At 40.6% G+C, this 12978-nt stretch overlaps 1 protein-coding gene across 9 annotated transcripts in view; it reads left to right on the top strand.

Annotated features, from left to right (window-relative positions):
* The first annotated feature begins 9255 nt into the window (after positions 1-9255).
* The window catches only part of LOC147897708 (uncharacterized), a 30941-nt gene continuing 27218 nt past the window's right edge, over positions 9256-12978 (top strand). For 4 of the 9 annotated variants that reach the window (XM_087380910.1, XM_087380908.1, XM_087380911.1 and 1 more), the window contains exons 1-4: positions 9256-9410; positions 9502-9726; positions 10060-10184; positions 10290-10362. In XM_087380910.1, the coding sequence (XP_087237036.1) occupies positions 9665-9726; positions 10060-10184; positions 10290-10362 (260 nt within the window). In that variant the 5' untranslated portion in view covers positions 9256-9410; positions 9502-9664. Of the gene's footprint in view, positions 9411-9501; positions 9727-9855; positions 9932-10059; positions 10185-10289; positions 10363-12978 lie in introns of all 9 variants that reach the window. The other 5 variants (XM_087380914.1, XM_087380913.1, XM_087380915.1 and 2 more) reach the window with 5 other exon arrangements.

Genomic DNA, 12978 nt, shown 5'->3' with positions numbered 1-12978 from the left:
AAAACTGCATGCTAAACTATGTGAATGATATTAAATGAGCATAATAATACTTTGCACGGGCCTTAAAGTGAATAAGATAAAAGCATGTACAAAATACCATATCCATCTAACAAAGGCACATGTGATAAGACCATGGCGATGCATATATTTTGATACTCACATATAAGCCATGGTGGAGAACAAGAAAATATGCATGTTCAACCATGTAAATAATATCGTATGGGCATGATACTTTGCACAGACATTAAATTAAATAGGATTAATGCATGTGCAAAGTATCATACCCATTGAACAAAGTTACATGTGATGGGAGCAAGCAAATACGTATTTTTTACTACTCAAATATGAGATGCAATGGAAAACAAGAAAATAAGAATGCCCAACCATGCAAATGGTATCTGATGGGTATGAAAATTTGCATGGGACTTAACCTGAATAATATTAAGATTTGTTCAAATAATTATACCCATCATATATAGGCACATACGATGAGAGCAAGAAGATGCATATTTGATACTTAGATATGAGACACGATGGAAAACAAGAAAATAAACATACCCAACCAAGAGAATGGTGTCTTATGATATGAAACTTTGCATGGGCCTTAAAATAAATAAGATTAAGGCATGTGTAAAGTATTGTATCCATTGTACAAAGGCACATACGATGGAAGCAAGCAAATGCATATTTTTTTATACTCAGGTGTGAGATGCGGTGGAAAATAAGAAAGTAAGCATGCCCACCCATGCAAACAGTGTCTGATGAGTATGATACTTTTCATAGGACTTAAAATCATTAGGATTAATTTGTTTTCAAATTATCCTATCCCATAATACAAAGGCACATACAATGGGAGCAAGAAGATGCATATTCTTTAACACTCAGGTATGAGAAGTATTGTGTCCATTGTACAAAGGCACATACGATGGGAGCAAGCAAATGCATATTATTTTATACTCAGGTGTGAGATGCAGTGGAAAACAAGAAAGTAAGCATGCCCACCCATGCAAATGGTGTCTGATGGGTATTATACTTTTCACAGGACTTAAAATCAATAAGATTAATTTGTTTTCAAATTATCCTATTCCGTCATACAAAGGCACATATAATGGGAGCAAGCAGATGCATATTTTTTAATACTCAGGTATGTGATGTGGTGGAAAATAAGAAAATATGCATGTCCAACCATGCAAATGATACTGATAGGCATGAAACTTTGCAAGGTCCTTAACGTGAATAATATTAAGGCATATGCAACATAGCATACCCATCAAACAAAGACACATATGATGAAAGCAAGCAAATTTGTATTTTTTGATACTTAGGTATGAGAGTACGCAATGGAAAACAAGAAAATAAGCATGCCCAACGGTGGTTTCCAATGGGCATGATACTTTGCACGGGCCTTTAACTGAATAATATTAAAGTGTGGTTAAAGTATGACACCCCTTTAACAAATGCACATGTGATAGAGCACGCCAATGCATATTTCTTTATATTGACATATGAGATGTGGTGAAAAACAAGAAAATAGCATGTCCAACCATGCGAATGATATTGGATGGGCACGCTACTTTGCATGGTACTTAAAGTAAATAATATTATGTTGTGTTCAAAGTATTGTACCCTCATCATACCCATTTGACAAAGGCACATGCAATCAATTGACTATACTGTTAGAGATAGTCTTATTTGGCACACTGATGATAGATTCTTTCACCATCGATAAGGTATGAGAACCATTAATGGTGAAATTTCTATACTAATGATGTGACATTTCCTTATAGCCCTCTCTCATTTTCCCTTCGATCATTATGTCATGCATCATGGGAAAAGTGTCCAAATTAGGCTCTTCAAAGGGGAAAAACTTCCAAATAGCCATGATGTAATCTCCTTAGTATTGGTATAAACCAACACTATTTTAATGTTTGTATATACTAACAGTCTTTATAGTGTTAATATATACTAACATAAAGTCTGCCTGTGAGTGGTACTGATGGTTTTCATGCCTGTATATGCTAAACATAGGAAAGGAAACATTGGAAAGGATGAAAGTATAGTAGTGAAAATTTAAGTTATTAGGCTCTCTTTATAATTCTCTCTTTTGTTTATGGAATTATAAAAGGCTCTCTTTATAAGACTCTTGTGTATATATCTTTTCTTACCTTTTAGTCTTTAATTTTTTCTATTTTATTAAGAAAAATCCTGATTTAGATTCCAACTTCCCCCCTTTTTTTCATAGAACTAATTCTCCTTTTAAGCTATCTTTATTTATTAAAATTTATTACTTACTTTATTAAATTAATTACTTTATTTTTTCTTAGTCAAAATTTTAAAATTTTTTTCTATAGTTGTGCCCTTCATTTAATTATGGTTATTCTTTCAAGGATGAGGATTACCCTCCTTGTAAAATGTTGATAATTTAATTTGCTTGATTCTCAAATTTAAGGGTGTGGATTACCCCCCTCAATAATATTTTTTGTGGTCGCTCCCATGGATGGTTTCAATTTTGCTTTGTTATGTCTATTAATTTTGGTAAAATTTCCTTTAAGTTGTAGGAGGTTATTCATTTATTTATGAGAATTTGAAAGGTCTATTAATTATGGATATGGATTACCCCTCATGCTACTTTTGCATTATGTTCTTATGGTATTTTCAAAAATTGACTTGTGAATCTAGACAGTTGTCTACATTCCTTGGTAAAGCAATAACACGCCAAGGGATATAGGCATTACCTGTCTACCCATTTCAAATGATGATATTCTATTACCTCATTTCTCTTGGATGGTGGGAGGTAAGTGGACCCTGACCTCGGAGCCTAGACTACCTAACGGATCTGACACTTTTGTACTATTTCTTTGCTTAAAGTTTGCAAACTCAATATAAAGAGAAATTCTTTTGCCATTCCTCCTAATTTTCTTTAAAAGAAAATTGGATTGCAATCTGTCAAAGCTTACTCCTTAAAAACAGAAGAGGAGAGCCAACAAAGGCCGAGCAGTTACAAAGGCGAAATGGCGGTGATTTAAGGGAGGTAGCATGTAGGGTGGTTGTAAGAAATGGTCACTAATAGTTTAGAGGAGATAGGATAGGGTAGGGGCAGGTTTAGGGGGGTTTTTTGTGTATAGGAAAGACAAATAATAATACAATACGATCTAGAGGGTTTTAGTTAGTTTAAGCTGTAGGGGTTCTTAGAGTATAAAATTTTATTAGAGTTTGTATCTCTCTAACTTGTTTGTATGATTTAATTGAAGGCTTAGCAAATAGAGTACGCATTAACTAAGTATATGAATAAATAGGAAGGGAGTTATAATATTCACTATGGAAATTGTGAATATATAAATATATATTAAAAATTAAGGTATATTGAAAATATGGGGAAACATAAGTGCATGATTTTGTGTGTGTGTGTGTGTGTGTGTGTGTGTGTGTGTGTGTGTTTAAGGGAGAGAAAACTTTAATAAGAGTTTGTGACAATTAATGAAAATTAGTAAAATCCTATTATACTTATAAGGGGAGAACATTAAAAAAGAAAAAATAAAATAATGGGGAAGGGGGAGATCCTTAATAAAAAATAGGAATAATAGAAAATTAAGGGAAAATAGGGGGGGTAGTAGAATAATATTAAAATAATAATTGAATAGGGAGCAAGGTGGGGACACCCATTTAAAGGAAAAAACTTTTTTAAAAATGAGAAGGGGTTTAGGGAGTAAGGTAGGGGCGCCTAGGTAGGGGTTAGGGAATATGTGCACATGTGTGTATGTGTATTAATAAATTGGGTGTGTGTGTGTGTGTGTGTGTGTGTCCCACCCCCAACCTAGAGGTAAGACCACATGGTGGGGAGTAACCCCATCATGTGGAACTTACTCTCCACCAAAAAATAAATGTTATAAAAAGGGATCACTGTGAAAAAGAGTTAAAAGTGATATAAAAGTTATTCCATAAGTAGATGCATAATCCCATTTTTTGAACAAATATTTCTACACAAAAGATGACGTAATCATTAGTAAACAAAGGGACTCGAAATATTTTCAATAACAAAAATATAACCATGCTTATAATTATCCAATGATTTATGAATTAGTTGTATGGTACTAGCCCGACCAAAGGCTATTTAGGAGATCAATACATGTGTGTTTAGATTTAATAATCCCATCAATATATCAACCATCCAATTAATTCAATCATTTGGATAATTATAAAAAGAAATGGTTGGAAAAAGACTTTTAAAGGCTAAATTGTTCTACTGTGGAAATTGACTGCCTCAGCTCTCTCTCCATCCTGCTCTACTTGCGACCTCATTTTGGTATTCTTCCTCCTTTTTCTTTTGCGAGCAGAAAGAGATTGTTATTAATTAATAAGTAAGAGAGAAATTACAAAATAGCACAATGCGCATAAAAGACACTCAAATGAGCACTACAGAGAAAGTCCCATCCTAAAATACTGCAAAGTTCTGTGAATAGAGCAGAGGAGATCTTCCCACAGAGGACTTGCAAAGGAACATGCTAAAAAATGACAATTTTCCTAACCTGCCAAATATAATTGATAACCATGATTTGACCAATGCCCAAATAGTAAGTTGATAAGTTCTCATGCAACCATGATTGCCCAAGAGAGCTATCTTCCATCATGGCTCCACCAAAAAACCATGCAAAAGTAACCAACAAAAAACCGACCGCCAGAGAGGATGAACCACCAAACAAGACCAAAACAAGTGCAAGTGATCTTCGATAGTAACTCAGCAGAGAGAATGCACTGGAGATATATCTTGATGCCAAATAGTAAGTCGGCTGGGAATTTGCAGATGAGTAGCTGCCAGAGTGTGAAATTAAAGCGAAAGGAAGGAGTGGATGCCTAGACCCACGATAACTGCATATTCCAAATAGCAGTGGTGTCCTTGTGTGCAAATTTCCTCCATGATAAGCACACTTCAATGGCAATTGGAAAGGGCTCTGCAAATTTGAAATCATGTAGGGCCAAGCAATGAACTTGTTTGCCCCTATCCGTCACCCAACACTGTAAATGAGCTGAAGGAAGAAATACCAAATTGGAGGGCCAATCAAAATGAAGTTGAACCAGCAAAGAGCTGATGAAAGTTGCCTCCTAATGTGTGAGACCATAGAACTACTCCAACTAATGCAGAGACTAAACCATTGTTGAAGCCAGGAGTCCCACATGTCAGACCATAAAGCAATGCCTTTTTGATATAACTGCCTGGCTAACCACAGGCTAACAAAAACAAGTAGAATGTGATTAGTCAAAGAAAAGCAATTAAACCAAATGCTAAAGGAGAGTGAAGGATCTCCCAAAATACGCCTAGACCCTTGCCACTTGCAATCGCGAAGGCCTTGTTTCCATATCGGCACAAAAGTGGAAAAGTAATTTGATTCCTTCACCTTGGCAGGAAAAGGACACATCAAAACTTCTTGGTCATATGCTTCTACACCTTGTATTCTTCCTCCTTGCCTGGCTACCCCTCATCCCACTCTACAACCTTATTTGGTCACTAGACTCTACAATGACTAGAACCTACTGGCCACCCTTCTCTCACACATCTTCCTCTAGCCCATCGTGATGCTGCCTGTTCTCAAGCTTCATTGTTTGTTCATTTGCATCCCCTGTCACTTTAAGTGGCACTTCCCCTTCTGTACAACCACATTTGCTACGGTACTCTGTAGTGTCCATACACTTACGTCTCTATAATTCACCTTGTCTCTCGTGTGTCAGTTCTCTTAGTCTCTTCATAAGTGGTTGAAGATGACCCTTAATTGTCCCTCTAGAGTTGTTTTCACTCTCCTATGACCTTCTATGCTCCTTCTCCAAACGTTTGCTTGTAGCTGGCAAGGTTCTTTGTTCTCACTTGAAGCAATTGACATTTAGCGGCTCTTTATCAACGTTGTGACCTTTAGTGCCTTTGCTAAGTCTTCACATGACAAGCTTCTTGTTTCGTGGTAGTCGTCTTTTTGCAAAGCTCTCTCATTTACTGCATCCTTGCTTGTCAACTTGGCTAGTCTTCTTGCTATTGTCTTGCCGCGGATCAAGTCTTTAAAAAAAACACTTGAAAATACATTGCTCTCGCCTCTTACTTTAGCTTCTCCTTAGTTTCACCAGTCTACGTTATGGAGCTCCTTCTTCTTTTAGCACCACCCTTGGCTTCTATCGGGCTTCTACCTCCCCTTAGGTATCTTTGTGCCACCTTCAAGCTCCTTCATCATCTCATAGGATAGCCACCTTTTGTTCTATCAGCTTCTTTTAGCTTCTAATTGCGTGAGCTCTTACAATGATGAGATCTTACACCACTTCATAGTTTTATGTTAGTTTAGACCCGATGGTCTCCTTCTACACTGCTCTTTTATGACCTCCTTACTCTATGCTTGCTCTTTTGCCTCGATACTCTAGTCTTGAGTCTTGTTTTTCTTTGATGGCACGTGTTGAGGCGTGGTTTTACCTACTGTAGACACGTGTTTTTCTTTTAGTTTAACCTTTTCATAAAGGTGTGATTAAGTTTTCTTCCCTTTTAAGGTTTAAACGACCAAAAAGCTTTCACATCTCAAGTGATGTGTACTCTATTCCTTTACTCGGTCACCAAAGAAAGAATGTCCGGCACCATGACATTGTTGCTGCTAGTATCCTAATCATCGGCTTCCACAAGAGGCTCTTTACCGGGATGATGCATAATAGGTGTAGTTGTATCACTGCCAGCATTCAAGGGGCTCTCATGTCATAGGAGTGTGTCTTCAAAGGCGTTATCCACCCAAGCACAGGTTCCCACATAAACATCAATAGGACCATCAGTTTGCGCAGTTACTAGCGAAGAGCGAGGAGTTTCCAACTTGAAGTATCTAGAAGCAGGCATATCCAACACTCCCTTGATGTGTTTGTCAAGTTGAGGCTGCACTGATCAGGAGTCACAGGAGAAGAAAATAGTACCAACATCTAATACAGTCAAGGTGTTGGGAGAGATCATCACCTTCCACAATGATTGTGCTTTCTCTACCTCCATTCCTTTGCCGGCATATGGAATCGCCCACACATCAAATGGATAATAATGGTTGGTACGCAGCATCTTACGTAGGCATCTATTAACTGTCATCCCCATTCTGCATCCTAACTTGTACTTCCAAAATATAAAAGAACGGTCAAATATATTGGTGCTGCTCAGACACACCCGATTTTTTATTTCATCAGCACCGTACCTTACAACTCAATACGAGCTCTCAAGTTGTTAGAACTCACATTTTTCGACACACTTTTGAAATGTGGTTGCCCAAAGTCCTTCAAGTAGTAGCCTAACATGCCATGAAATGTGTGCATGTTACGTCGTTTCAATGCATGGCACATGATTATGGCTCCTACGAGTTTACTGACATCCCACTAGATGTATTTCTTTATCATCCTATTCACTGACACTATGCTGCGATGTATTTCTTTATCATCCTATTCACTGACACTATGCTATGAGTGTACACACAAACAACCATCTGAAGATGCAAATGGGACAAAGTGCCTCCTCTTTTCCACAATGCAGAAGCTCGACATGCATGTCTCTTTCAAAAAAGCCTCTACTTTTGATAGCACAATGAGATCAATGTCGCTACCTCTCACACACACCATCACACTTAGCTCAAATACTTTGGGACCAGATGTCTTCCCCTTCACCTTTAGAGGCCTTCCTCTCCCGTGCTTTGTCCTAAAAGAGCCATGCAAAGGTTACTTACCCACAATCCGCGCTACATAGAAATGACTCCAACTTACGGAAGCACGTCATTATCCCACTCCTGTGCGTGATCCGTAACATCAGCATCTCCCTCATCAGTGTCAACCTCACAATCCTCTACTGCAACATGACACCTAGCCATCGTCTTCACTTTCATGCTCCATCTCTGCATCACACGCCTCACACTCCTCTTGAGCATGTGCTTTAAGTAGCACCTCATAGTCGGCAACATCATGGGATGTCTCAGAAATCATCTTTGGGGAGGTCAATCAAATGATTGCCCCCCTTTACTCCCTCCTGCTTTAGTGAGACTAGAAGCCTCCAGAACCACATGGCCAGCCTAGCTGCCACGCATCACAATCCTATGCACAACCCCTTTGCCCCCCTTGCCCCACACACCCCCACACCGCAGAGGCCAGGAAAATGTACCCAAACAAGACATTTGTGCTGCAGAACCTCCTCTAGTGTGAACGTAGCACTCCATAGGATTGCATACACCAGGTTTCCTCGGTAGCCAATAGAACTAGAGATGAGCCACTTCCTTTCTCCTACAATCTGAATAGTTGCTTGGAAGAAACCTCTTCCGACAAAGCGATAGTCCACCAGAGACACATTTCCTTGATATGCAGAGAGGAACCACCTTGGAAACTCCTCTTCATCCTCACAACATTAAATATATAATGAATCCTTATTCGGACATGCGTGAATCAAAGCATGGACGAGGGTATGAAAACCTGCCGGACATTCCTATCAAGTATTTGAGTTGTCCGCGGATGTGTGTGAATCGGGCCTAAGATTAATGCGTTGCAAATCGTGTTCAAGGCATGCAAGCTCGACAACACAAGGACCCCTATGCCAGACTTGAGAACATCGGCAAAAGTGCATGATCCCTCACTGACAGCTTCATCTCCCTCACCTACTCTCGGAACCTTCTTGGGACGCAGCATCCACAGCCGCTTGGGGGCTCATAACTTCGAATGACCGTTTCTTTTCTCCTATCATCTCAATCTAACGTGGAGCTCTCTCAAGCTTTGAGCCACCTCGAACCCCAAGGACCAAGCCAAAATTACGAATCTGCCCGTTGTTCATTCAGCCCAGACTCAAGTCATTCATCGCCTCATTATTGACAGGGATTTGAACGTGGCCCTTGTGTTGCCCAGAAATTTGGGGCCTGTATTCATGGACGTTGTACATCGATGTTAAACTAAATCTGTAGGACGGTGATTGACATGATTGACATGACCAGAATGATCGACACAATCGACATGATACTAATTCTAGGTGCTTATCCCTATTGGGTTGGCTTTTCTGAATCAGTCAGGAGTCGGAACATGAGTATGGCACTAATGTGTATTTGGTTTGATACACGTGATCTCACTTGTCCATATATATTCCATTCTTTGACGCTTCATATATTTGACAACAACTATTGACAGAAAGAGTTCGAACCCGGGTTAAATATGGGGTCCTATTATTAACCCAAAATTATGGTAGCGAAAATAAGCCCTTAGGACGGCCAAAAACTTAATGCTTGAAACTTTGACCGCGTGAAACCAAAGCTAGTTGAACGTAGTTGGCGCCTTTTGAAAAAGAAGGGGAGAAGCTCTTGAAGTTGGGAAACTGAAACTAGGCAAAAAAAAAGCTTAGTATTTGCTCAATATTTCCGGCACCATGACTCTGCCTCCCTTGGCCTCAGGTATTTTTCCTTCTCTGTTTGCCTCTTGGCATTTTATCCTACTAGTATCGATGTTAGTCTTAGTGATATATCCTTGTTTTGGATTTGCCAGATGCGCATTCTACAGAAACTATGCAACGGCTGCCCGGACCTTTGGAATCATTTAACATATAGGATTGGACGGCCTGGCTAGTCTCGTTTGTTGTTGCCTTTGACAGATTAACTCACTGTTTTAGTCTTTTGAATATCTGGTCTACAGCATCGTTTCCTGTCTGATGTGGAGCTTAATACCGTCATGCAGGCTGAGTTTCTCTGGAGACTTTATTCAACTGAGAGGGTAAAGTTGGGAACCTTTCATCAGTGTGATGGGCAAAAATTGGATTGTAGGCATATGGGAGTGTAAGAAACAGTGTGAGGGCTTTTGGAAGGTTGCGTGCTTGTTTTGACATGTGCATGTGGTGTGCAGCTCAAGTTTTTTTGTTACGGGACAGCATGGCGGGCATAGGAGGGCTGGTGGGAGGAAGTGCTCTCGATGAGGAATTGTGAGTGTTATGATTGCTTGGAATGTGTTGTAGTGGGCTGTGGAGGAGGGCGTCTGCACATGATGTGTCGTGTCTATGCATGGTATGTGATGTCTTGTTACGAAATATAAGGCCGATTCCCCTAACAGGAGGCGCAGCAATGTGGTTCGGCTTCGGGGTCTACCTTTCAGTGCCACAGAATCAGAGATTGCAGACTTTTTTAAAGGATTGGAATTGGGTACCGATGGGGTGGTTATTTGTGTCAATTTGCAAGGTTCGCTTCACACGTAGACATGATAGACATTATGAGTTCAATTGATATCATGTGTATGCATGCTTGGAGCATCATATAACAGAACTAAATCATATTTGATTGCAGGAAGGTCCACTGGGCAAGCTTATGTTCAGTTTGCCTCTTCAGAGGTTGCAAACAGGGCACTTGAACGAAACAGGTGACTACCTTGATCTGGCAAAAGTTCATTGGTGTTTTTTAATCTTGCTAGTAAAGGGGTTTAGAGTTAATTTGACAATTCTATAAAATCTCATGTTCAAAATGGAGTTTTCTTTCCGGCAGCGTAAAGGCTTCCGTCCTGACTTGAAATTTAAAACTTATTACCAGTTTTTTGCCAACAAAAGTGCAGACCATGAGCAAAATTGTGTGTATGTCCTGCATGAGAGAGAAATAAAGGAAGATTTATGCTATAGACATGAGATTATACAGAACAATGATGCCTCAACCAAAGTCTTGAGCTTTATTACTGAACATGCTGCAGCACAAGTAGACACTTATGGTCCTCCCTTGATCTGCTGTCCCTTTGGCCTTTGTGGCCTCTTTGTGTCTTTTTCTTTGATCCTTTTTCTCCTGCCCTCCCTTTCGATCCCTGAGAAAAGTACCTTCTATTGAATGCCTTGTTTTAATACAAAGAGTCAGTTGTCCATGGGGTGCCGAAAGAGAATCCTTGCTGCGTTGCAGCCTGCTTCACCGGCTCGCCTTTGGTAATCCTGAAGGACCCATCAGGTTAGGCCTTGTAGAAGCACTCATGCTGCTCAGCGGTTTTCCTTGAACCCTTTGTACCTTGCTCCCAAATGGCACACAAGGTGTACAAATGCTCCAGATTGTGAAGCTGCAACTCTCTTAGACACTATAGCGAATTTGGGGCGCTGCCTAGAGGGTGGAGTAGCGACACCAAATCTTGTAGCTCATGATGGTCTCCTTATCCATTAGGTGAGCGAGGGATCTCATGTCAAATATCTCTATCAATCAGGTTGTCATTCCCACATGAATTTTGTCGGATGCAGCGCACCAATGCAACAATCTTGAGTAAGCACTGCCAGATCCTCTATGCTGAAGGACAGCTTCATAAATAATGCAATGAAGGAGGTTGGGGCTGAATTGGTGAAGGCCAGAGATGGCAGGAAAGGGGGAAGAGGAGAGGGGAGAGGAAAGAGGGGAGAGAGAGAGAGAGAGAGGAGGGAGAGGGGTAGAGGAGCACATTAAGCATGTGAAGCGGTGCTGGAAATTTTGAGGATGCATCAGCTTTATGCAAAAGCCAACAAATGCACTTTTATAGCAAAGGAGGTTGAGTACCTAGGGCATATTGTGAGTAGACGTGGCATTCGGGTGGATCCCGCAAAGGTTGAATGCATCAAAGATTGGCCACAACCACAAAATCCCACCCAATTGAGAGGATTTTTAGGTCTTTCGTCCTTCTACAAGCGCTTTATTCACAAATTTGCCAAGAGGGCAGCTCCTCTTACTGACCTCTTGAAGAAGGATGCTTTTCGGTGGTCAAAGGAAGCACAACGCAGCTTTGAAGATCTGAAATTTGCTCTCACTCATGCATCTGTCTTGTCATTGGATTGTATACCATGCATATTATGTTTAATAGCACCACCGGGATCAAATGGGAAATCAGCCCCCTTCGTGGCTCCAGTATTTGAAGCTTCTTCCATGTCCTGTGCACCCTCTGAATCATCGCGAGTGGCATCCAAGGTCTCAGAAGCATCCATTAAATCCTTCCACTTCTTACTACACTTAAAGCATAAGTTTGCCCACTTTTTGCTGTCCATAATAGCCCTAGTGTGTTGTTTAAATTCTGATTTTTCATTTCCAGCACTTGGTTTAGCTCTTGGCTTAGCATCAAATGACCTGTATGGCTTAGCATAAGGCATCTTGTTGCTTCTAATAGTGGGAAACCTCGAAAATGGTGCTGCTGCGGATTTCCTATCGTGCCAATCAGTCACCTTAGGCTTCTTCTCAGCCTCATTTGCGTTCCCATATGCGTTGCCCGCTGTCATCTTATACTTGCTGGCATATTTGGGCTCAAACACCTCTGCTAATTGGGCTGCACGCTCAATTGTTTGAGGGTTATGTGCCTTTACATCTGTAGCGAGAGGACTCAATCCTTGGATGAAACGCAGCAACTTCCCTTTCTCAGATACATCCAGTACAAACAAGAAAAGTCTCCAAAAGCGCTGCAAGTACTCTTGGACAGTACCTACGATAATGCATATAATTTAGCCAGATATTGCTCCAGTATGAGTGGGGATACAAATGTGGTGATCATCAACTCCTTGAACTCCTTCCATGTGGCTGGCCTTTGAGGCGAGTCCCTCATCTAACGCCACCAAGTATGTGCATAGTCCTGCATGTGCATACCCGCAAAGATCATGCGGTCCTCATCGTGCTTTGGGTAGAAGCGGAAAGAATCTTCTAGCTTCGTAAGCCACTCCTCCAGCTCTTTAGGTGTGCGAGTGTCCCCTTCGAAAGTGCAGGCATCATCACGCTTGAGGTTCACATAATCGGAGATGGACATCTCAAGTTTGATGGCCTTAGGTAGGGTCTTATATGAACGCAAGGAATCTGCCAACATCTCATCAAAAGTGGCATGTCGCGCACCACTAACCCCCTATTGCGCAGTAGCTGTTGCCATTTTATGCACTGGCTGCATCTGGTTGTATATGCTCACTGGCAGAGCGATAGGTGCATGAACCCCTGGTTGGGTCTTTTTGCCAAATGCATCTCTTCGGAATGATGGCATGCCAAAGGGCTGAGAAGAAGATTGACC

The sequence above is a fragment of the Dipteris shenzhenensis genome, chromosome 10 (genome assembly GCF_047967505.1).
Source record: "Dipteris shenzhenensis isolate YYH24624 ecotype China chromosome 10, Dip_SZ_1.0, whole genome shotgun sequence".
Lineage (NCBI taxonomy): Eukaryota > Viridiplantae > Streptophyta > Polypodiopsida > Gleicheniales > Dipteridaceae > Dipteris > Dipteris shenzhenensis.
Note: the sequence above shows the minus strand (reverse complement) of the source record. Positions and strands in the feature narration are given on the sequence as shown.